This window comes from Nicotiana tomentosiformis, chromosome 10 (assembly GCF_000390325.3).
Source record: "Nicotiana tomentosiformis chromosome 10, ASM39032v3, whole genome shotgun sequence".
NCBI classification, from domain to species: Eukaryota; Viridiplantae; Streptophyta; class Magnoliopsida; order Solanales; family Solanaceae; genus Nicotiana; species Nicotiana tomentosiformis.
The window spans coordinates 12,833,773-12,859,335 of record NC_090821.1 but is presented as its reverse complement, the minus strand read 5'-3'; the positions used below and the strand labels follow the sequence as shown (position 1 = coordinate 12,859,335).

The following is a 25,563-nucleotide window of genomic DNA, read 5'->3' as shown; positions in this document are numbered from 1 at the left end:
TAATATTATAGTAGATAGTTTCTTTTTTCTTTTTTTAAATGATAATAAATTGATAAAAATCAAATATTTGGAAAATGGAACAATTATTAATAAATTATATGAAAATTTAGAAAATACACAAAAATTTTGATAATTGAGTAACTGCAATAAAATGATAAAAATTTCTGTATTTTACAAAAATAAAAATAATTATCAATAAATTATATTTTTGTTAAAAAATGTGAAAAAGCTAATTTTACCCTTAGTAACTAGGAGCCTCAGAAGTTAATTTTTAAATTTGGAGAGCCAAAATTGGGTGTCAATAGATAGCGATATGATGCTAGTGTAAATGAATATGAAAGTGCAATTGAATGTTGTACAACCGTTGATAGAAAAGCTGACAGAAATGATAGAATAACATATGAAGGAAATTATTGCTGAATATGACCGTATCTATGAAGGACTGCAACAATTGTATATGGATGGGCCACCAAGATGACAATGAAACTATCCTCAAATTACGTCGAATAACGAGTGATGTATTTTGTATTCGTCAAAAATGAGAATCGTATTGTTATATTACTTCCTTCGTCCTAATTTATGTGGCGATATTTGACTCAATATGAAATTTAAGAAAGAAAGAAAGAAAATTTTTAAAAATTATGATCTAAAATAAATTATAGATATTTATGTGATTTTAAATCAATTTTTAAGGATAAAATAGGAATTCTAAAAAGAATTGTTTTCTAAATAAGGAAAGTACGTTCTTTCCGGAACAAATGAGTCCCACATAAATTTGAATGAAGGGAATAGACTAAAAATAAATACAATATCTTCTTTTTTTTCTGGTGTTGCGTTAACTTTTACACAATTACCTTCTATACTTACAATTCAGTGTGAATACAATATTGTCTACAAAAAGAGACAGATAGAACCTTCACCTTCTTAGTAACAAAATATGCAATTATTACCATTTTTTCTGAGATTATGTATTACACCGGTTACTACGTTTCTTCATCGTCTTAAGACAAATGCTACCAAGTTATCGGTGACTGATAACTTGGTAGCATTTATATTAAGATGATGAAGATACATAGTAATTAGTGTATATATATATATAAAAGATTGCTACTTCGCTTGTGCAGGTCCATCAATTGGATGGCAAGGGTGTGACAGTAAATTCAATTTTTTTTTCTGTGTATATTGCTACTTTGCTTGTGTGGGATCCATCCCATTTATGATTAAAGAAGAATTTTTTACCGACCTATTATTTAGATGGCAAAGGGTGGTAAAAGTAAATTTAATTTTTTTTCTGTCTATATTGTTACTTCGCTCGTGCGGGCGGGGTCTATCCCATTTATGATTGAAGAAGAATTTTATGGCAACCTATGATTCAGTTTTATTTTTTCGCCTATATTGCTACTTTGCTCGTGTAGGGTCCATCCCAATTATCATTGAAGAAGAATTTTCTGTCATCTTATTAACTGGATGGCAAAGGTTGGTGAAAGTAAATTCAATTTTTTTTGGCCGCCTATATAGCTACTTCGCTCGTTCGAGGTCCATCCCATTTATGATTGAAGAAGAATTTTCTGCCAACCTATTAATTTGATGGCAAAAGGTGGTGAAAGTGAATTTTTTTTTTTTTTGGTGACCTATATTGCTACTTGTCCATCCCATTTATTATTGAAGAAGAATTTTATGCTAACCTATTAATTGGATGGCAAAAGGTAGTGAAAGTAAATTTAATTTTTTTTGCTGCCTATATTGCTACATTGCTCGTGCAGGGTCCATCCCAATTATCATTGAAGAAGAATTTTTTGTCATCCTATTATTTGGATGGCAAAGGGTGGTGAAAGTAAATTTAATTTATTATTTTTTTTTTACTGCCTATATTGCTACTTCGCTCGTTTGAGGTCCATCCCATTTAGGATTGAAGAAGAATTTTCTGCCAACCTATTAATTTGATGGCAAAAGGTGTGTAAGTGAATTTTGTTTTTTTTTTATTGTGACCTATATTGCTACTTGTCCATCCCATTTATGATTGAAGAAGAATTTTATGCTAACCTATTAATTAGATGGCAAAGGGTAGTGAAAGTAAATTCAATTATTTTTGCTCTATATTGCTACTTCGCTTGTGCGGGGTCAATCCCATTTATGGTTGAAGAAGAATTTTCTACCAACTTATTAATTGGATGATAAAGGGTGGTGAAAGTAAATTCAATATTTTTTGCGCCTATATTGCTATTGCGCTTGTACGGGGTCCATCCCATCTATTACTGAAGAAGAATTTTTTGCCAACCTATTAATTGATGGCAAAGGGTGGTAAAAGTAAATTCAGTTCTTTTTCTGCATAGGCAACAAAAAACTAAATTTACTTTCACCACTACTTGCCATCCAATTAATAGGTTGGCAGAAAATTCTTTTTCAATCTTAAATAGGATAGACCCCACAAGCGGTTGTTTAATGCAAATATTCTCTGCAAGGGTTGTTTAATATTCGTGAATATCCTCTCATTGAATGTTATACGATGGCAGACTTTTGAATTTCTATCGTCAACTATGTTCCCTTGGAATCTGCCCGGTACTGGCCACACCCGTTGTATCGGCTGTTTCCCGACACGTCCTTTATCTATCTTCGGTTCCACGTGGTATGTTATCATTTGACCATCTATTATCAACCGGTTTTACCCCATACAACATCAAAAGAGGAGTTTAATCCCTCATTGTGGCAAAGGTTATTGTTTTCAGTAAATGGCTAAATATACCCCTCTACTTTCGAAAATGGTCTAAGAATACCCCTCGTTATATTATTGGGTTATCTATATCCCTGCAGTCATACTTTGGGTTCAAATATACCCCTCATTTTAACTGAGGAACACGTGTCATCGTCGCGTTGGTCAATTCTAAATATATCCTAATTAATTAAAAAGATCCATTACCAATACCCGAAAAATAATTTATTTTTGTAAAAATTTGGGTTCAAAAATTTAGTTTTTTCCAGTTTTTACAAAAAAGAATATTATTTTTCGTGTATGGGTAATGAGTCTTTTTAATTAATTAGAAGATATTTAGAATTGACCAACAAGACGATGACATGTGTCCCTCCGTTTAAATACTGGGTATATTTGAACCCAAAGTATGACCGCAGGGGTATACATAATCCAATAATATAACGAGGGGTATTGTTAGACCATTTTAGAAAATAGAGGTGTATATTTGGCTCTTTGCCGTATTATTTTTCCTTTGTTCTCTTCGAGCCTGGCTATAAAAAGGGAACGATCAAGTGAGAGGATGTATAAATAAGAAAGGAAAGACCAACAATTAACGGCTTCCAAATTAGGATCAACTTAGACAAGGATGGCAAGCGCAGTTAGTATTCCCACAATTGATCTGTCAACTTTCTTCTTGAATGAAGAAGATCGAGAGGGCAAGAAGAAGGTCACTGACATAATCAAACAAGCCTGCTCTGAGTACGGCTTATTTCAAGTGGTAAACCATGGCGTACCCATAGATTTCATTCACCAAGCTATGGAGTTGTCGTTATTTTGTTGACAAGAATTCTTTGATCAACCATGGTGGATATTTTGTTGAGTTATCGTTACTTCCCAGGACCCTACTGTTTTGAGTCTCATATTTCAGGATGATGCTGGAGGTTTAGAAGTTCTCATTGATGGGGAATGGATACCTGTCACTCCAACTGAGGGTGCCTTGGTCTTCCATATAAGCGATGTTCTTCAGGTAACAAAGAAATTACTAATTAACAAGAGCTACAAAATGAAATGTTTTAGATTTGATTGTATTAATTTCATCCTTGCTAATTGCTTGAATGTATGCATGGCAAATTGGCAGGTGCTAACCAACGACAGATTTGTGAGCCCTTTCCACCAAGTGGTGAGGCCCAAGGGAAAAAGTCGTTACGTTTTTGTATTTTTCTACAATTTGAATGGAGATAAATGGGTTGAACCATTGCCACAATTTAGTAAAGAAATCGGGGAGCCTCCAAAATATAGGAGATTCCAATATAAGGACTACTTTGGTGTGAGAGTAAAAGAGAAGTTGAATCCTCCAGCCAGGCACGAAGACAAAACAACATTAATCACCTTTGCCTCTGCGACTTAGAGACAATTGAACTACTGCATTTTGCTTTATTTTTTATGTTGTATCTTGAGTATAATAACGTCGTGAGTGAGTTTATATTTGCAAAGGATATCCAATCCATGCTTGACCTATCCTTTCTTTTTTATCAAAAAAGTCTGTGGACCTACTAATGATACTCAGGAGAGAACCGACCTGCTAGTCGACCTCAGATCAAGAGGAAGGGTTGCTTGTCAAGTTGGCCTATATATAATACTAAAAAATTTCTTTTTATTTTATATTATTATATAATTATTAAAAAAAATTGGCATTTGAAATAGGAGCAGAGTCTGTCATGTGCAGCCTACTCTCTTCACTCCCCTCCTCTTATCCGCTTTACTTTAACGAGGGGCAAAAGAAAAGCAAAGGAGAGAAAAAAAGGCTCTCAGAGATGGAGAAGGAATCAAAAATCTAGTGAACCCCTCAAACTCCGTAGGTAATTCGAGACAATTCAAGAAGAATAAGATAAGCTAAGACAAAAAACTTGAACATTGACACTAGAAAGTTGAATACTATCATTCTTTCGTGTTGACTCTTCCGCGGAGTAGCCTAAAGAATCCCCTTTTCGCTTGTTACTCCTATAGAATGAGAGTTTCGGTAACATTCACTGAGTAAAAATAAACGTCCCCTCTTTGGCCTTTAGACTCGCTTCGGCGACTTCGCCCTTTAAGTGACAAGGGGGTGATCCGCTCCAAGCGGAAAGCGATAGTGAATCCCGAACTTGCCCATGCATTTGCTTTTTTGTGGGGGACTTATTAAAGAAATGTTTCAACCTAGCATAAGCTAAGGTACCCCTCTCATTAGTCACTTCCCATGTGCCTGCCCGAGCTATATTAAAATAAAGCTCTCTAGGTTAGCTATACGTAAAGTTCTCCCAGAGCCAAAGATACATGCCGCTACTCCTTCAAAAACCGGAAACCCGCAAGGAAGGATAGGACACAGAATAAAGTGTAGCGTAGCAAGAATCCCCAAATCTTTGATTTGGCCAGGAAAGACTGCACTGCTTTGGTCCCAGAAAGCGAAGGGCGGTTCACAATTTCTTTGCTGAAGGCGTTGTTAAGCCATAAATTTAAATTCCAATTTAACTGCCCTTATTTTGAAAGTCTAAAGTCCTTCCAATTTTTACCACAGAAAGAGTTGGAGGCGGTTGAGCACATCCCACAAGAGTCAAGCACAAGAGGCAGATCCTGTGCCACTCCACCTGGTCATATGAAACTGGCATGCATCCTGGCTCCCAAGACTCTTTCATAGAATTCCAACAATTTCTCCCGCTTCTCAAAATCCCACAGGAACGGAGTTGATGCTCCTACATCCATAGCATGAGTTGTTAAAGCAAGTGAATGATTTGAAATTTGAGTTATTTCACGGAATAACTCTCGAGCTCAAAATGGGAATTTCCGACCAGTTTTGAGTTTAGGAGTCAAAGTTTAATACTCGGCAAAAGCATCAGACTAGCTAGGAACTTAAGAAGACGATGGCTCATATTATTGGTGAGCGATCTCCTCTACACGTTATCTTTGGGCATTTTACTCTCTTTCAAAGCACTTCCATGTTCCCTTTACTAGTAGGGGGTCCCGTGGTTCCTATGCCGACGCGTTTCCCGGTCCTTTTCTTTTAGTGCTTCGACCCAAAGTGATAGCTTCTAGCTAGTTCAGTGGATAAGATGATTGCACTCCGGCTCAATCAAGAATTGGGCGGTAGTGGTCCACCGGGAATCTCGTTCTGATCTTGGACGCACTACATTGGAATCCTGAAGCACCACCACGAACACTACCGCGCATCCGCTTGCGTCCCATTCCAAGACTTTGAATGCAAACTAAATCGAAAGCTAATGGAAGGCTGAGATTATCCTCCTTTGGGCTGGAAGAGAAGATTTATGCAGTCCATAGAAAAATAAAAAGAATAAAGTATTCTGAAGCCAAATGCTCTTGGATGGGTAGTTGAATAGGGGGATAAATCCTTTTTTCTCCTTTATATTGAATGTAGTCAATCACTTTGAGGTCATGAGAACCTTGTGATTTGATATAAATTAGGGCATACATCTATGAGGAGAGTGGCGCGGCCAAACATCATCCCAGAAGCTGTCACGACCCAAAATTCAACTAGTCGTGATGGCACCTAACCCAACATATTAGGTAAGCCAATTACCAACTATCCAATTTCAATGAAATTAATAAGGCAATTAATTAAAAGAAAATATCTAAAACCAATACATTTCTCCAAGAACTGGTAGTACAAATCATGAGCTTCTAAGAATAGAGTTTACAATGCTGGTATAAAATAAATACATCATCTGTTTCAAAACCGAATCTTGACCTTGCGCACGCAAATCTCACTCCCACACAATACACCGCATATACCCTGATATCATATGAAAAAAAAATACGAGAACTTCATAGTCCACTCTGAGTCACAAGTAACTACATACCCAAATAGCCAAGGATCTTCCATTTGATTTCACCCAAGAGAAATCCATTGTACAGCACATGCCCCTCATGCCAGTAGGAATTATACCCCTCGAATCGTGGTACAACCCATTGAGAACTCTTCGAAACCCATTTGCACATAACCACGCTATCAGAACCGAATCCCTCTAACTCAACCTAGCCACGCAGGTCGCCAAAACCCAATAGCATTTTCACGAATCACATGTAGAAACTCACCACATCATAAGCACCCAAAGAACCGATCATACCCATTATTATGTTGATCCAACCTACTATCAAGTTGTCCTATTTCTCCGAGTTCCTTATGAATTACCTTCAAATTTATTCTTCTCCTCGCCATAATACCACAATCCTCAACCAAAACTCACCACACGAGACCCTAGCATAAAATCACACCGCCCTAAGGCTCATAAGCCGCTGAATGCTCTCTTAAGCACCCCAAAAGTACCACAGCCGAGATACCCACTCTGAAGAGACCTTCTATGAATTTAAAGCTATTCATTTTACCTTCTTGATACTGAATGTAGAATCTATAATGATATAGAAATACTACGAGTCTCGACACCATCCAATGAAAATCTCAGATCCTAGCCATATACAAATCTTGAAAATTTCCAATCCCTATATTAAATCTTGAATCCATTAGGACAATTCTCAAGAGTCTTCCACTCTGCTCAAATCTCAACTAAACTGACCAAACATACCGAACGACATGTGCCCCATTAGCACAACAACAACCAAGGAAGTAATCCACACTCCTAAGCAACCGGGTGAATCCGTACTTCGTGCACACTACATCCTTTATGAATAACAACTCAATCATTCAATATTTCCCATATACCTACCAAACATGATACAACCCGTATCAAGAAATTCCTTTACTCGAGTCTTCCTCAATCTCAACCTCTGTAAGTCATAACTGGTTCATAAGTATACCTCAAACTGAAACCAATACAACACATAACCGCGCAATTAACCCGTCGATAGCAGACTCCCCCACTTGGCTCAAAGCCTAGGAATAAAGCATTTGATAACTTATAATACCCATACTCTGTTGCTGCCCAAAATCCCGCCCTGAAATTCAACCAAATCCTGCATAAGCTTAAGTAACACAAACCATCTAACATCTCATATCATCTGCAAATCTCGCATTCACCCTTGTAAGAGTCAAGCCAACACTCATAAGTGATCCAAACCCAAATTGCAACACATAAAATTCACTGGTAAAAGAGAACTCGCTACAAAACAACATAGGGATCACACAAACCTCAGGACACCCCGCAGGAGATAACCCACCTGCTTTGTCTCAAACTGACATCTCTCTATACCCTTCCATAGTCACGACTACTACGCAATCACCTAATCTTCTCTATTCTGAACTCATCAATAAGACATGAGAATCTACTTCACTCCACAACTAAACAACATGAGAGATCACTCAACACACCCATAACTTGAGACCATATGCCAAATCAAGATAGAAATCAAACACCACATCGTCCTTGCTACATCTCAATTAAACTCTTCTCGTCACATTCGAACAATCTGAACATATTTTGCAGTCTCATCATACTCACCCCATAGTCATCCAATCACAAATTCCTCTAACAAGGACACCACCGGACATATAATTCCCAAACACACGTGCTCACGCAACCGAAACCTCCGTGATCAAGCCACCGTCAAAACCCAGCCTCAAGTCCTCCAGACTAGCCCATCATCAGCATGCCAAAATCACATCTCATACCTCAACCATGGAATCACAAGCCGTCAGCGCACAGCCGATACCGAGCGCTCATATGCGCATACAAATGCGTGGAAGGAATTCAAAGAGTTATGCTTTAAGCCGAATCAATGCCGCCCGATAAAGAAAGAAAGATGGGAAGTACATCCTAAATGTCTCGTAGCCTCTCGAAGATAGGTATGGACATCATCATACCGATCTACAAGACTCTACTAGACACTTGCTCATGACTTGTAGAACCTATGAACCTAGAGCTCTGATATCACCTTGTCACGACCCAAAATCCAACTAGTCTTGATGGCACCTAACCCAACCCGTTAGGTAAGCCAATTACCAACTATCCAATTCTAATGAAATTAATAAGGTAATTAATGAAAAGAAAATACCTACAACGAATACATTTTCCCAAGAACTGGTAGTACAAATCATGAGCTTCTAAGAATAGAATTTACAAGGCTGGTATGAAATAAATACATCATCTGTTTGAAAAGTTCATAAACAGAATTTTATGAATCTAAGGCTACCATGAACAAGAGGCAGCTATGACAGGGACGCGGGTACATCTTCAAATCCAGCAACCATCGAACACAGCAACAACAGCGGCCAACATCTGCACGCAATGTACATAAGTGTAGTATCAGTACAACCGACCCCATGTACTGAGTAAGTAACAAACCTAACCTTAGGTTGAGAGCAGTGACGAGCTATCACAAGGTTGGGTCCAATACCAATAGTCCACAATAATCCATAACCACATAAATCAAATAATACAAGAAGTAACTCAGAGATAAAATGCTCAACTAAATCATGATTTAAAAAATAGTTCTTCCTTTCAAGTACATTAGTGAAAACCCAAATCGTTTACCAAAGTTACCAAAAATATGAATAAGTTTGAAAACAATAATTTTCCCAAAAATCCTTTCAATAATAAATGAGATGTTTCATTTTCGTTCTAGATAACCTGTGTAAAACAAATGCATCACTATGCCCGTCTGTCAACATGTGTAAGAAATCATGAATGATGTGATACTGTAAAGCATGAGGAAAATACATCTATATGCTTGTATGTCATGTGTGCATGTAAATGCGATGCAACTCAGTGAATAAAATCATATGCATACTCTCAGAATATCATTTCACTCAGTCCTCCCAATCACTCAGTCCTCACATTCACTCAATCCTCCCAAATCATTCAGCACTCGCGCTCGGCACTCGCACTCGGCACTCGGTACTCACACTCAGTAGGTACATGCGCTCACTAGGGGTGTTCAGACTCCGGAGGGGCTCTTACAGCCAAGCGCTATAATCTGTACGGACAACTCACGTGCTATAATATCATATCTGTATTTGCAAGGATAACTCATGTGCTATAATAAAGACTATAAGGCCTGTTGCAGGCAGGCAGCCCCGATCCACATAAAAATCCTCACAATCAGGCCCTCGGCCTCGCTCAGTCATCAATCTCTCCAGTCTCCCTCTCATGGCCTCACAATGTCATAAAAATAGCCCAAAAATAATGATATGATTTATCAATAAATAACAACAGAGACTGAGATATGATATGTAAGAATCCGCAAATCAATACACAATGCCTTTCCACATAACACCATTCTCAGGCGACACTAAGATAGCGCCAGCATACTCTAAACAATTAAAATCTACCCTTGATCCTTCGAGCTCGTGACATTCTTATAAAAGTTGAACCACAACCTTAATCCTCAACTTCCAATTTCCATACCGCTCACTGCACCTGTCGTGATGCTACGCGGGAGTACAAGAATTTTATCATAACTCCTGAACCACCAGTAGAATAAACACTCCATCGACTAGAAACCTTTCACTTAACTTATTTCAAAAGAAATATTGCAACATGCAGCCAAATTCCCATAACTTTAGAAAATGCAAACCTCAAGTCGTGTTCTAATCCGCCATAACTCTTCTGGGATCCATTTACACATAACAAAACCATAAGAAACAAATACCTCCAAATCAATCAAATTATGATGGCTGTCAAGCCCGCACGTACCGCCACGAATCACTTGTATAGCTTTACCACACTAAAGGAACCGATCATTAATGCAAAACCATTAACATCTATCTGGAATGTAAAATAGACAGGATAATGTAAATAAACATGATAAAGACCCCGTGTGCTGTGGAACATAGCATACAATGCAGCTTACAATTCCCCTCAGCAGTTGCGCCTACGCGTCAAGATGATCACTAAATGAACCTGTCAGATCCTGCACAATTAGTACAGAAGTGTAGCATGAGTACGTATATCAACGCGTACCTAGTAAGTATCTAGCATAACCCCGAAGAAGAAGTAACGAGGAGTCGACATTGACATTTACTAGTGATCCAATATATCAATATAATAAATTATAAACATATATGAAATACAACATCAATAATGAGGTAAGAATTGTAACTAACATAATCCTCCAACCCGGTGACAACATAAATTCGTCATATCTCATGTACTATCTTAAAATAAAAGAATCAAAGGCTACCTCAAACGGGTAAGGGATATCAAGCGTTATCTCAACAAATAAGGCATCTCATGTAACTGCCAGATTCTAATCAAAGAAGAATCTCATGAATATTTGGACTCCTTGTGATATTATGCATAGGTTATGCCGAGGTCGTACGGCCCAATCCAGAATAGTGTGTATACTGCCGAGAGTCAACCGGCGCGAACTATAGATGCATCTCAATATACTGTTGAGGCATTCTGCCAGATCCACAAGAAAGGGAGAAACTTATCGAATAACGGGTAACGTGTTTGCAACACAAGAACAGGAACATAAAATAAGCATAATTGTTACCAGCAGTCGGATATCTCGCCAAACAAGGTTTCAAGATTCGACCTAGCATGATCTCTAATCAAATTACATTTACAAGTTTGGGTAATTAAAGTACCAAGTTGAGTTCAGGTAGTACAAATATTGCATGATATAGTCCTAAGTCGACCCGGACATAAGTACGATATTAGCTATGTACGGACTCTCGTCAACTCGTGCATACGTAGCCCCCACAACAAGTAGCACATAACAAATACATCATCTATAGGATAATTTCCCCCTCACAAGGTTAGGCAAGAGACATACCTCTTTCTGAAGTTCCATAACTGGCTCCAACGCCTCTCTAACACCTCAAATCAATTCCCATCGACCCGAAATTAGACAAACAACGTGCAAAACAATAAAAAATATACTCCAATACTCATAATTAATCAATTTATAATAATTTTCAACTCCGCTCGAAAATTCAACAAAGTTAACCCTCAAGCATACGTGCCCGGATTCTAAAACTTTTAGAAGATAAACATTACCCATAACACCAGGAACTCAAATATATTATTTATTCCTAATTCCATATCCAATTTCGTGGTCAAAATCCAAAAATTCAATTTCTAGGTTTTTTTCAAAAATTCCATAATTTTTACAAATTTTCATGCTTAAATCCATATATAACTCATGTATTTAGCTCACAAGCGGGTAGAATTCGCTTACTTTGTGTTGCTTGATGAAAATCCCCTCAAAATAGCTCCCCAAATTCGGCCAACCCCAGTAGAAATGAGAGAAATGAGAGTCAAGTCTCGTATTAAAACAAGTTTGCCCAGGCCCGACCTTTATTGCATTCGCGTACCTCTCGTTGCGTTCGCGAAGGCCTAACAGTCCGTTGCTTCGCGTTCACGTCCAATCCATGCCGTTCGCGATACCCAACTCGCCCCCATCCTAGAACTCCTCCTTCGCATTCGTGATTTCCTCTCCGCGTTCGTGAAGGGCAAACTGCTAGCCCAACAACTCTTCGGGTTCGCGACTACAATGTTGTGTTCGCGTAGGGTAAAGTCCCCTGACCCCCCAGTCCTTCTTCGTATTCGTGAATCGTACTTCGTGTTCGCGAAGCACAAAAAGGAAGCCACAAAATTCCTTCTTTACGATAGTGTAAGTCCACTCGCGATCGCATAGGACAACACAAGCATCAGCAACCAGCACCATCAAATCATATAAACTTTGTCTAAAACCACCCCGAATCAAACTCGTGGCCCCAGGACGCTGTCCAATTATTCCAACCAGTCTTAATACCTTATCCAAACTTATCCTAAGTATCAAAACGCCACAAATAACATCAAAACCAAGATATCAAAATCCTTCTTTTAACTTTCAAACATCAAACTTCGCCGAACGCGTCTGAATCACACTTAGACGTTCCGGAATGACGCCAAATTTTACATATAAGTCATAAATCACAATACGAACCTATTCCAAGGCTCAGAATCCCAAACGGACATCAATAACACCAAAGTCCACTTCAAATTAAACTTAGGAAATTCTAAAACCTTCAAAATGCCAACTTTCCACACTAAGCGTCGAAAAGCTCCCGGACCATCCAATACTTAACCCGAACATAGGCCCAAGCCCAAAATCTTTATACGAACCAATTGGAAGTTTCAAATCCTGATTACGAGACCGTTTACTCAAAAGTCAAATATTGATCAACTCTTCCAACTTAAAGCTTCCGAATTGAGAATTATCCTTCTAAATCAACTCCGAACTTTCCGAAAATCGAAACGGGACACATGTGTAGGTGATAATACATAAAGTGAAACTACTCGAGGCCTCAAACCAGCGAATGACGTACTAGAGCTCAAAACGACCGGTCGGGTAGTTACAAGCCGGTGGTAAACTCTTGTGGCAGCAAAATTACAGCGATAGTGGGAAGCTGGTTCTCTCCAAAATGAGAGAGGGGGGAGAGAGAAAAAAAAAGAGAGGTTGGCTGTCTCTAAAAATGAGAGTAAAAATTAGGGTTTCACCCCTTCTAAAAATTTGATGGGTGTACTGTGTGTATGTGTAGTTGAAATGCAAGACTCTCAATTCTTTATATATGCAAATTGACACGTTTTCTTTGTCCTCTAGGCAAAAGAATATCTTCTCTTGTCCCCCAAAGATCCCTTTTGTCTATTAGTCATTGTCCTTTGAATTGTTCAACTCTTTAACCAAAGGATAAAGTGTAATTAAGCAAAAGATAAAAGCACAACTAGTCACGTTACCGAAAGTTGACAAGATATCTGTGGCTTGACAAAATATCTGTGGCTTGACTAGTTTTATCTCCCGAATAAATTATACCGACTATCATGTAATTAATGGATTGTGCTATAAATTTAAAGATAATTATTTAATAGAAAGTTTGGCTCGTAGTATTTATTTAAAATGCCAATGATTACAGTAATATTATAGTAGATAGTTTCTTTTTTCTTTTTTTAAATGACAATAAATTGATAAAAATCAAATATTTGGAAAATGGAACAATTATTAATAAATTATATTAAAATTTAGAAAATACACAAAAATGTTGATGATTGAGTAACTGCAATAAAATGATAAAAATTTCTGTATTTTACAAAAATAAAAATAATTATCAATAAATTATATTTTTGTTAAAAAATGTGAAAAGGCTAATTTTACTCTTAGTAACTAGGAGCCTGCAGAAGTTAATTTTTAAATTTGGAGAGCCAAAATTGGATGTCAATAGATACCGATATGATGCTAGTGTAAATGGATATGAAAGTGCAATTGAACGTTGTACAACCGCTGATAGAAAAACTGACAGAAATGATAGAATAACATATGAAGGAAATTATTGCTGAATATGACCGTATCTATGAAGGACTGCAACAATTGTATATGGATGGGCCACCAAGATGACAATGAAACGATCCTCAAATTACGTCGAATAACGAGTGATGTATTTTGTATTCGTCAAAAATGAGAATCGTATTGTTATATTACTCCCTTCGTCTTAATTTATGTAGCGATGTTTGACTCAACATGAAATTTAAGAAAGAACGAAAGAAAAATTTTAAAACTTATGATCTAAAATAAATTATAAATATTTGTGTGACTGTAAATCAATTTTTAAGGGTAAAATAGGAATTCTAAAGAGAATTGTTTTCTAAATAAGGAAAGTGACATTCTTTCCGGAACAAATGAGTCCCACATAAATTTGAATACAATATTGTCTACAAAAAGAGACAGATAGGAACCTTCACCTTCTAAGTAACAAAATATGCAATTATTACCATTTTTTCTGAGATTACTACAAAAACACCGGTTACTACGTTTCTTCATCGTCTTAATACAAATGCTACCAAGTTATCGGTCTAAGACTGATAACTTGGTAGCATTTGTATTAAGATAATGAAGATACGTAGTAATCAGTGTGCATATATATATATATATAAAATTAAGATTGCTACTTCGCTTGTGCAGGTCCATCAATTGGATGGCAAGGGTGTGACAGTAAATTCAGTTTTTTTTTCTGCGTATATTGCTACTTTGCTTGTGCGGGATCCATCCCATTTATGATTAAAGAAGAATTTTCTACCAACCTATTATTTAGATGGCAAAGGGCGATAAAAGTAAATTTAATTTTTTTTCTACCTATATTGTTACTTCGCTCGTGCGGGCGGGGTCTATCCCATTTATAATTGAAGAAGAATTTTATGGCAACCTATGATTCAGTTTTATTTTTCCGCCTATATTGCTATTTTGCTCGTGCAGGATCCATCCCAATTATCATTGAAGAAGAATTTTTTGACATCCTATTAATTGGATGGCAAAGGGTGGTGAAAGTAAATTTAAATTTTTTTTTTACTGCCTATATTGCTACTTTGATCGTTCGAGGTCCATCCCATTTATGATTGGAGAAGAATTTTCTGTCAACCTATTAATTTGATGGCAAAAGGTGTGAAAGGGAATTTTGTTTTTTTTTTTTTTTTTTTTGTGACCTATATTGCTACTTGTCCGTCCCATTTATGATTGAAGAAGAATTTTATGCTAACCTATTAATTGGATGGCAAAGGGTAGTGAAAGTAAATTCAATTTTTTTTGCTGCCTATATGCTACTTCGCTTGTGCGGGGTCTATTCTATTTATGGTTGAAGAAGAATTTTCTACCAACTTATTAATTGGATGACAAAGGGTGGTGAAAGTAAATTCAATTTTTTTGCACCTATATTGCTACTTCGCTTGTACGGGGTCCATCCCATCTATTACCGAAGAAGAATTTTTTGCCAACCTATTAATTGATGGCAAAGGGTGGTAAAAGTAAATTCAGTTCTTTTTCTGCATAGGCAAAAACAAACTAAATTTACTTTCACCACCACTTGCCATCCAATTAATAGGTTGGCAGAAAATTCTTTTTCAATCTTAAATGGGATAGACCCCACAAGCGGTTGTTTAATGCAAATATTCTCTGCAAAGGTTGTTTAATGTTAGTGAATATCCTCTCATTGAATGTTATACGATGGCACACCTTTGAATTTCTATCGTCAACTATGTTTCCTTGGAATCTGCTCGGTACCGGCCACACCCGTTGTATCGGCTGTTTCCCGACTCGTCCTTTGTCTATCTTCGGTTCCACGTGGTATGTTATCATTTGACCATCTGTTATCAACCGGTTTTACCCCATACAACATCAAAAGAAGAGTTTAATCCCTCCTTGTGGCAAAGGTTATTGTTTTCGGCAAAGGGCCAAATATACCCCTATACTTTCGAAAATGGTCTAAGAATACCCCTCGTTATACTATTGGGTTATCTATATTCCTGCAGTCATACTTTGGGTTCAAATATACCCCCCATTTAAACGGAGGGACACATGTCATCGTCTCGTTGGTCAATTCTAAATATCTCCTATTTAATTAAAAAAACTCATTACACATACCCGAAAAATAATTTGTTTTTGTAAAAATTTGGGTTCAAAAATTTAGTTTTTTTCAGTTTTTACAAAAAAAAATATTATTTTTCGGGTATGGGTAATGTGTCTTTTTAATTAATTAGAAGATATTTAGAATTGACCAACAAGACGATGACACGTGTCCCTCCATTTAAATGATGGGTATATTTGAACCCAAAGTATGACTGCAGGGGTATAGATAATCCAATAATATAACGAGGGGTATTCTTAGACCATTTTAGAAAGTAAAGATGCATATTTGGCTCTTTGCCGTATTATTTTTCCTTTGTTCTCTTGGAGCCTGGCTATAAAAAGGGAACGATCAAGTGAGAGGGTGTATAGATAAGAAAGGAAAGACCAACAATTAACGGCTTCCAAATTAGGATCAACTTAGACAAGGATGGCAAGCGCAGTTAGTATTCCCACAATTGATCTGTCAACTTTCTTCTTGAATGAAGAAGATCGAGAGGGCAAGAAGAAGGTCACTGACATAATCAAACAAGCCTGCTCTGAGTACGGCTTATTTCAAGTGGTAAACCATGGCGTACCCATAGATTTCATTCACCAAGCTATGGAGTTGTCGTTATTTTGTTGACAAGAATTCTTTGATCAACCATGGTGGATATTTTGTTGAGTTATCGTTACTTCCCAGGACCCTACTGTTTTGAGTCTCATATTTCAGGATGATGCTGGAGGTTTAGAAGTTCTCATTGATAGGGAATGGATACCTGTCACTCCAACTGAGGGTGCCTTGGTCTTCCATATAAGCGATGTTCTTCAGGTAACAAAGAAATTACTAATTAACAAGAGCTACAAAATGAAATGTTTTAGATTTGATTGTATTAATTTCATCCTTGCTAATTGCTTGAATGTATGCATGGCAAATTGGCAGGTGCTAACCAACGACAGATTTGTGAGCCCTTTCCACCAAGTGGTGAGGCCCAAGGGAAAAAGTCGTTACGTTTTTGTATTTTTCTACAATTTGAATGGAGATAAATGGGTTGAACCATTGCCACAATTTAGTAAAGAAATCGGGGAGCCTCCAAAATATAGGAGATTCTCATATAAGGATTACTTTGGTGTGAGAGTAAAAGAGAAGTTGAATCCTCCAGCCAGGCACGAAGACAATACAACATTAATCACCTTTGCCTCTGCGACTTAGAGACAATTGAACTACTGCATTTTGCTTGATTTTCTATGTTGTATCTTGAGTATAATAACGTCGTGAGTGAGTTTATATTTGCAAAGGATATCCAGTCCAATCCATGCTTGGGTTAAATGTATATTTGCCAAAAACTTTCTATTCGTATTTTCAAACTCACAGACGAAGTGGTGAAGCATATATAGCGATGCCCCTAGCAAAATGGGGAGCTCCCTAAAAGCAATGTCATCTTCTTCAGTTAGTATAGAATAGATTTCGTAACCAAAACTCCAGTAATCGATTCAACCTAATAAACGAGCACTTTCTTCCAGACTTCTCTTGATTATTAACCATAAATAAATGTCATAAAATAACCCCCTCCTTAATTGAATACCTCATTATATGTTCCAAAATCACTAGAAACTGAAAGCTTCTGCTTTAAATTAAACAAGCTTCCGAGAATCTCCAGTATCGGTAATTCCGTTCTTATGCAACATTCATCGCCTGTTTACGCACATCAAAAGACCCTGATTATTCGATCGTTGAAGATGAGAACTAAAAAGATGTGGTGTTCTATAAAAGCGCATAAGTTAGGAAACGAGCACTGTGGAGGCTTTTTCCAGATAGAAAGACAAAATCTCTACTTCACTATTTAAGCTATTAGTGAGCATATAATATATATAATCCATGATCATAACTCCATAACCTAACATTATCAGTATTTGCCAGACTAACACTTAATTAATCAAACTAGAAGTGTCATAAAATCACGCGCTTTCCTTTTTTTCCCTTTGGGAGGGAGGGTGGAGGGGGGAGCAAGCCAGCCTAATGAAATAACATTTTTGAACCTCCGGAATTGGATATTTTGCTTATAAGTTAAAACCATACAAGAAGAGAAAAGGTATAGTCACCACAGTTATTCTGTTCTTTGGCAACACTCAAAGCCTCTTTACAGACATTAAACCCTGATGATTAAAACCATTGAAGACGAGATCCCAAAGTACGAGGCGATTATCTGCCTTCATTCTTCATCACCATCCTCATCCTCCTCCTCTTCTTCCTCTTCGTCTTCAGAGCCTTCACTGTCCTTTCCCTGCATTAGCATTCAAGTCAAATCAACCAATTCAACAATTTGACCAGAGAACATTTATCTGCAATCTTAATAACATCAGGAAGACTTAAAGCCAGTTTTACAATTTTAAGCCATTAATGACTCTTTCTGCTCTTGACAAGAGCCCTCAAGAACCATTAAACACAGGTCTTTTCACCTGATATAATCAACAACAGGAAAGTAATCAAGAAGTGATTTGTGCCCACATTCCCGAAAATCTACAGTGCACAACATATCAATACGATAGTATCAGAATATTGTTCCTCTGCCAAAAAGAATGGCGCACATCATAATGATACTTCTCTACCAATGACCCTATGAGCAATTCAACAGTAACTTATCAAGGATCAAAGAACACCAGAGGTTTGAAAATTATCCATCCATCTGAATTCACTTCTAAGCTGTCCTGACCAATATTGGACCATATACACTATGGTCTAACCAAGGAAAGAGAAGATAAAGTGAGGGGAATTACATGTATACTTCCCCCAAGTTTTAAAAAATTACCCTTCTACTCATGTTTGACAAAACTGGAAAAAGAAAAGGTAAAAGATATTATTTCTTCCTTAGTCGAATTTGGGAGAGGTTGGAAATATTGTATCCACTCTACTTTTATTTCCTAATCAATGAAGGGTAACAACACTGAGCGGTCCTGCTACCCATCCCTCATTCTAAACAAATAGCTTGTAGCTTCCGACAGAGACCTATATCCTACGCCCAAGAACAAAATAAGAATGCGGAGTCTCCATCGAAATAAAGATTTGTTCAATGCTAGAAGGTAACCTGGTCTTTTTAAACGTAACAATAACGACTCACCTACCCTGCCCAAAACTTAAACCTACTATTTTCTCTCTTTACGATGTTCTAAAGGCGGCTGCATTCTAACCTTCTGGACTTGATATCAGACTCATTTTGCAAAGAGCAAAGATACAAAAGCACTGCCGTCAACCCCTTGCCTTTCACCCTCTGGTGTCTTATATTTTTCAGGTCCCCTTTCTTTACTTTTGACTTGAAATAAGACCAATAAAGGTTTGTGGAAAGCATAGTAAATGAATCTTCTGAGGCTCACAACCGAGCTGAAAACTGATCAGAAATAATGTAAAAAATGTAGCATGAGCATTAAAAGAAGAGAAGGAAACTACCACAACAAAGATATGGGAGGTTGCAGATCTTAGGATTTTAGAGCCTCCACGGAATAATCAGACTATGCTTACAATTTATGCTTCTATGAAGACAAATAAAATGAGGAAAATTCTTGAAAAGCTCAAAAGGCCTCTAATCTCAAGAGCAAGCTCTGTTGCTATTGTATTGACATAGTAAGTAGGGAGAGACAAAAGGACAAAGGAAGTTATACATGGAAAATAGTTTTTCACCAAAAAGTGCTTAAGGTAGGAGTAAGAAAACGCTTAGTAAGCACTCAATCTAATGCCATCATTACAGCAAGCTTTACTCAACAGTTTACTTATGCAACAAAAAATCACCCAAGGTAGCAACCAAAACCATACACTTGAATTCTAGTGATAAGGTAGTTACAACCTCAAGCTCCACTCAACTCCAGAGTCTTCTTCCACCCTCAATGAACCTTTATTACTTACGATCTTTGACCTTGGGAAGTACCTTATTATGAAGCTGATCCATCAATTAGGAAGAATGTTCGACATCATTTACAAGAAAGGACAGATATAATGCAAGAGTTTAATAAGGAAATGAAATATTCTTAGAAAAATGTATGCCCAAAGAGAAACACACAAACAGTCACAAAAAACTAAGTATTCATGTACTTATCCATGATACAGATATGACACTAACGAAGTGATTTTTACCTCGTCACCATCAAAATCTTCTTCATCAGGCTCCTGTGGTATAATATGCATAGATGATGTTATCAAAAGCAATTCATGACTAAATTTTTATTAAATAAAATAAGGACTCGAATGGAACTAACATTGTTAAAATAGGTGAGCGGGTTCGGCCACAAGTCATCCTTAATTATGTCAGCGACCTGCAAAAGCGACAAAGGTACAAAGTGTCAAAATGAAAATCTTTCAGCAGAAATTTTACCTCAGTCTCTACCAAATTAGCACTGTTAACCCTACCTCCCCCCTAAAAAAGAAAATGGAAAATTGGAAAGAAAAAATCATCAGGAAGAAATCTGCAGAAGATATAAACATATACCTCATCCTGAATCTCTAGAGCCTCATCCTCATCCTCATCTTTTTGATTGACTTCACTGAACCATGTAAAGAAGCTGCATAGAAAACCCGAAGAGGGGAAGCAACTGAGCAAGGATGACCAGAACTATCACATTGCAATGTTTATCAAGAAAGTGCTAGAACATAAACTACAGAAAATAAGGCCAGTGAGGACATAGTACTGCTACAGTAATTTTAAAGCTGCAACAACAACAAAAAAAAACCCAGTGAAATCCCATAAATGGGGTATGGGGAGGGTAGTGTGTACGCGGACCTTACCCCTACCTTATAAAGATAGAGAGGTTGTTTCCGATAGACCCTCGGCTCATGGAACAGTAGAGATAAGATAAAGCAACCAAGTAGTAAACAAAGGTGACAACAATGTATTATGGTGACGAGCGTGAATGACACAACAACACCAACCACAACAACAACAAACACATGTAATAATAAAGAACCATGACTAAGATAATACAAAAATAGTCTTAGTACTACTGGTAAGCCTAGGAGGAACATACTACTAACTGTCAACCTGCAACCCTAATCCTCGACCTCCACACCTTCCTATCGTGGGTCATATCCTCGATAAGCTGAAGCAATGACATGTCCTGCTTAATAACCTCTCCCCAATACTTCTTAGGCCCGCCCCTTCCCCTCCGCAGACCCGCCATGGACAACCCCTCACACCTCCTGACCGGTGCATCTATGTCTCTCCTCTTCACATGCCCGAACCATCTCATCCTAGATTCCCTTAACTTGTCCTCCACAGATGTCACTCCTACCTTGTCCCTAATAACTTCATTCTTAATCATGTCCTTCCTGGTATGCTCACACATCCATCTCAACATCCTCATTTCAGCTACTTTCATCTTCTGAACATGGGATTTCTTGACAGGCCAGCATTCAGCCCCATACAACATAGCCGGTCTGACCACCACTCTATAGAACTTGCCCTTAAGTCCAGGTGGCACATTCTTATCACACAAAACCCATGAGGCGAGCCTCCATCTCATCCACCAAGCCCCAATACGAAGAGTAATTTCATAGCTGCATTAACCAAAATTACCGGCATGATTTCTAAAGAATCTCGGCTTCTGTTCTCATTATGATGACCAAGCTCAGTCTCACCATTAACCAAAAACCAGCAATTTTGAAGCAAAACAATCCAGTTACCAATATTGTCTATGATGAATTGGGTATGCTATTCGAAAGGCACTACAATAGACCAATTATACGCCCCATAAGTGATAGTCTGCATCGACAAACACTCAAGCATTAAGGGGTCGTTTGGTTGATGGTTTGGAATAAATAATACCAGCATAAAATCCCGCATAAGATAATACAGTGTTTGGTTGGCCGCATAAGCAAAAATAATCGCCGCGTAACTAATATAGTGTTTGGTTGGAGGTATTAGATAATATTTGCATTAAACTATGCGGGAATCTATGTAATATTTTATGCAACATTAAATTTGAAATTAGAATGTGTATTAGCGATATAGGGTTTAAACTATTTAAAGACAAAAAACTCCCCTTTTAAAATAAGTGATTTATGTTTAACAATGTCCTCATCATTAATCAATACATAACAATCCCCTCATTATTAATCCCCACAAAAACAATTCATACATTATAATCCCCTTATAACTAGTATGTGAACCAAACACCTCTGACATATCATCAACAAAGTTTGACATGAGCAAGCCTACCATCAGACATTAGGCAAACCAAGGTTCCCGGCGATATAACAGTGAATTAAGTTGAGTCTTAGCATAAAATCAATAAATAGCCAAATTTGATTAAATTTAGATTATATAGAAATGCTAAAAATAAGTAAACTCACCTTTCCTCAGCATGAGATCGCTTGTTTCCTTTCTTCTCATGTGCAACTCCATTAGGAATGCCCTTCAAAGAGTCGACCAACATAATTAATATGACGAGATATAGAATGTACAGAACATGTCACATCTCAAGCTGCAAAATGGAAACTTACCATGCCTTCTTTCCATTTTATTGTTGTAGCAGAAATCTTTGTGGGTCCATCTTCAAGGAAGGTATAGGTCTTTGAGAGCTTTGTATTTTCAAAATAAGGATTCGCATTGAAGTTCTGTCAAAAAAAGGAGATCAACATTCTGAATTTCCCAAATAAAAAGAAGAAAAAGAAAAAAGCAACATATACCGATGTACATTAATTTCATGTGGGGGAGGAAACTTACAAAGGTTATCGAGTAGCCCGACTTCACATCTTTAGAGTCTTCAACTTCAATTGAACTTAGAAACTTGAAGATCTAGCATGGTATAAGGCAGTTACATTTTGAGATGCAGAACTCAAGAAGCATTTAAAGGATAAATCAAATTTTTATTGTAGAAGACAGCCTCATTGCTAATTCAGCATTGACTCATTAAAAGTAATAACAAGTTCAGCATTGATAAAACTTGGCCAAATCAATAGCAGTAGAGTTGGTAATAATCCAGTTTAATATAGTGTTATAAGCAACAGATTAGAACCAAACCTTTTGGTCTTCTTCAGCTAGAAGTTCACCTAGGACAGGATGACTCAAAAACTGCAAGTAAATGAGACAAGTCAATAAGATGAGAAGCACTTCAGAATTTAAACAACTTAGAGAGGAGTATCAGGATAGGATCACCAACAGCAGTCAACCAGAAGTCCGGGATAGCTTTAATGATGTCGTTTCGTTTATCATAGACAGGCTTGCGGATCTCATTGTACTTCTGTTCCACTTCCAATACTTTATCACTTGCTTCCTCATTGATCTGCTAGGTAAATTTAAATGCTCATTAGTTAACATGTAAGACCAATTAAACAAAAGAAATCTAGCAATCAACTCTTAGTTATTTTTCCATAGCTAAAAAAAATAATCTTTGTTTCACCTAAATTAGATTATACCCTGACGACCAGCTTATGTTGTGAGCACAGTAGCAAAACAGCCCATATTCTTGTACTTTTAATGATGTTCCAAAAAATCATGGAGTCGAACTATATGCTATAGATACTACCACATGCATTCAAAGAAGGGAAGCTTACGAAGCAAGGTTCTCAGCTATCACACACTTTTTCTTTGTCATCTTGCGTATAAAGGAAGATCTAAGAGTGCCACCAATATAGAAATTGTCCCAGTTCTCTATGTTCTTTTCATTATTTTGGTTTAGATTGGTGGTGCTTTTAGAAATATGCTCCAACGGTGTTTTCCAGATTGAACTTTGGCGGACGAAAGATGGATTACTAGATTATTCCTCCAATGAGTTCTCCTAAATCTTCTTTTTAATGAAAAGGTAAAGGATTTATATAAAAAAGTTGAGGCGCGTCACCGGCGGAGCAGGTGACATTTTTAATGTCAAACGACAAAATGATGCATTAGAATAATGAAACTTAACTCAAAAGGGAAAAAAAACAGAAATGTAAATTGGAACCCACAGATGCAAACTAGTTGTTATTCTCATTAAACTTAGAAGCCAATTTTTTTCTTTTTTTATAACGGTCCAGTTTATGCGCACCTCGACTATTCCATCGGGTACCTGCTACCTCCCAGTACCGAGTAATCTTCCCACCAAGACTTAAGCAGATGGGAAGAAAGCACCTATATGTTTTTGTCTCTGCTGGTTTTCCAAGGTTTGTATCTACTTCACTGACCACTAGGTCAACTCTCTTGGATGCAACTTAGAAGCCAAATTTGGGCCTTTCTTCCACCACAGAAATAAAGACAAGGATCACCAATCTTGTAAATACTTACTGCTAAAACAGGAACTAAAACATACGATGCCGCATAACATATCCAAAAAGAAAAGAAAAAGGACAACATGCCCCAAATCACAAAAATTAATGAAGACAATCCTTTTTTTTCCTCTATACGAGTTTCACACGTTGTAACTCAGATATTATCTTGCCAATCTAAACCTCAAGGTTATTCCTCTCGCGTAGCTTATGTCGTTGTCGAGCATGAGTTGTTTGCAAGGAAGAAAAAATACATAAACAAGGTTACACTCACTTTTCGTTCAAGCTAAGCATTTTACCATTACTTCAACAAAAAGACGACACTTTGCGTCCACAATAAGAGGATGCCACGATATCTTATTTCACTGTTACAGACTCACCAATTTGCAAAACTTAGGGCCAATACGAAGAGGCATATAATGCAAAAATTAAATTTACACACCAATTCGCAAAAATTGGGACCAATAAGGGGAGGCATATATTGCAAAAATTAAATCTTCCCAGGTTTCAATATACAAATAAGGGGAAAACCCAGATAATAATATATCAACACACGCAAAGAAATAAATTCCATGCCACTGCAACAACCTTCCACTTACAAAATCCGCTTCAAAATGCCAAATTGGATGAATCACACCCTATTTAGAAGCTGGTACCACCAAATTCTCTATTAGAAACATCAAAGGTCCTCTTTTTCACTCAAATTAATTCTTTAAAAAAAGAGTATATGTTACTAATACTCCATAAGCACTAACTCAAAAATTGTTATAAAGTAGTAGATGCAGTGTACTCCGAACACACTTAAGATCTTGGATTATAAACACAAAGGGGGTAAAATATTTCCTTTTTACCTCAAAATTTAATTTAAAAAAATCATATTTAGGAAGAAATGGATTACTTTACCTTCTCAAGCTCGTCTTGTATTTCTTGCAATTTTTCAATGGAAAAAACAAGCTCACCATCAATGGTGTTGTTCTCTTCATCTACTTTTTGCTTCTTCCCTTTGTCAGCACCCATCTTTTTCTCTTCTCTGGAAAAAACAGGCAACAGAGCTTGCAAGTGCTCTTTGTTGGAGTGGTACTGCCTTAAACCCTAAACACGCCTAAACCCATGGGTTTTATATGTGGTGAAAGTGGAACAGTGCACGTGTGACTTTTGTACATGGGTCACAACATATAATGGTTTAGGGTTTTTACGAAAATATAGTAACAGTAACTCTCGCATACTTATATAACTATATATGTTCTCTATAACGTCACTTTATTATAATATTTAAAAATAATATTCAGAACAAACAAATTATTGTATAAGGAAATAACACAATATAGGTTTAAGGAAACTTTGG

General features: G+C 37.1%; 1 protein-coding gene and 2 long non-coding RNA genes across 4 annotated transcripts; 2 read left to right on the top strand and 1 right to left on the bottom strand.

Annotated features, from left to right (window-relative positions):
* The first annotated feature begins 2,223 nt into the window (after window positions 1-2,223).
* LOC138900605 (uncharacterized) lies at window positions 2,224-4,346 on the top strand. The gene is made up of 2 exons (XR_011411724.1): window positions 2,224-3,716; window positions 3,828-4,346. It is a non-coding gene; the product is annotated as an uncharacterized lncRNA (long non-coding RNA).
* Window positions 4,347-16,683: 12,337 nt separating this feature from the next.
* On the top strand, window positions 16,684-17,292 carry LOC104115027 (uncharacterized). The gene is made up of 2 exons (XR_690525.4): window positions 16,684-16,823; window positions 16,935-17,292. It is a non-coding gene; the product is annotated as an uncharacterized lncRNA (long non-coding RNA).
* Window positions 17,293-18,022: 730 nt separating this feature from the next.
* LOC104115026 (NAP1-related protein 2-like) lies at window positions 18,023-25,329 on the bottom strand. Of its 2 annotated transcripts, none has more exons than XR_001973002.3 (10): window positions 25,122-25,329; window positions 23,138-23,260; window positions 22,999-23,049; window positions 22,702-22,773; window positions 22,479-22,592; window positions 22,329-22,390; window positions 20,470-20,592; window positions 20,240-20,296; window positions 20,118-20,150; window positions 18,023-18,276 (listed from the first exon to the last, which is right to left on the bottom strand). XR_001973002.3 is itself a non-coding variant. In XM_009625591.4 (10 exons), the coding sequence occupies exons 1-10, from the start codon at window positions 25,233-25,235 to the stop codon at window positions 18,205-18,207; spliced, it is 771 nt and encodes a 256-aa protein (XP_009623886.1). In that variant the 5' UTR covers window positions 25,236-25,326; the 3' UTR covers window positions 18,023-18,204. The 2 variants fall into 2 exon arrangements, 1 of the variants encoding a protein (XP_009623886.1); XM_009625591.4 differs by having other exon boundaries at window positions 20,470-20,542; window positions 25,122-25,326.
* Window positions 25,330-25,563: the final 234 nt, after the last annotated feature.

Bases quoted from the DNA above. Each gene is read 5' to 3' on its own strand.
- LOC104115026 (XM_009625591.4), bottom strand. From the start codon at position 25,235: ATGGGTGCTGACAAAGGGAAGAAGCAAAAAGTAGATGAAGAGAACAAC. The intron at 22,593-22,701 runs GTAAGTTTCCTC...TTTTTTTGACAG, and splicing joins CGGGCTACTCGATAACCTTT to AACTTCAATGCGAATCCTTA. The intron at 22,391-22,478 runs GTAAGTTTCCAT...GACTCTTTGAAG, and splicing joins TAAAATGGAAAGAAGGCATG to GGCATTCCTAATGGAGTTGC.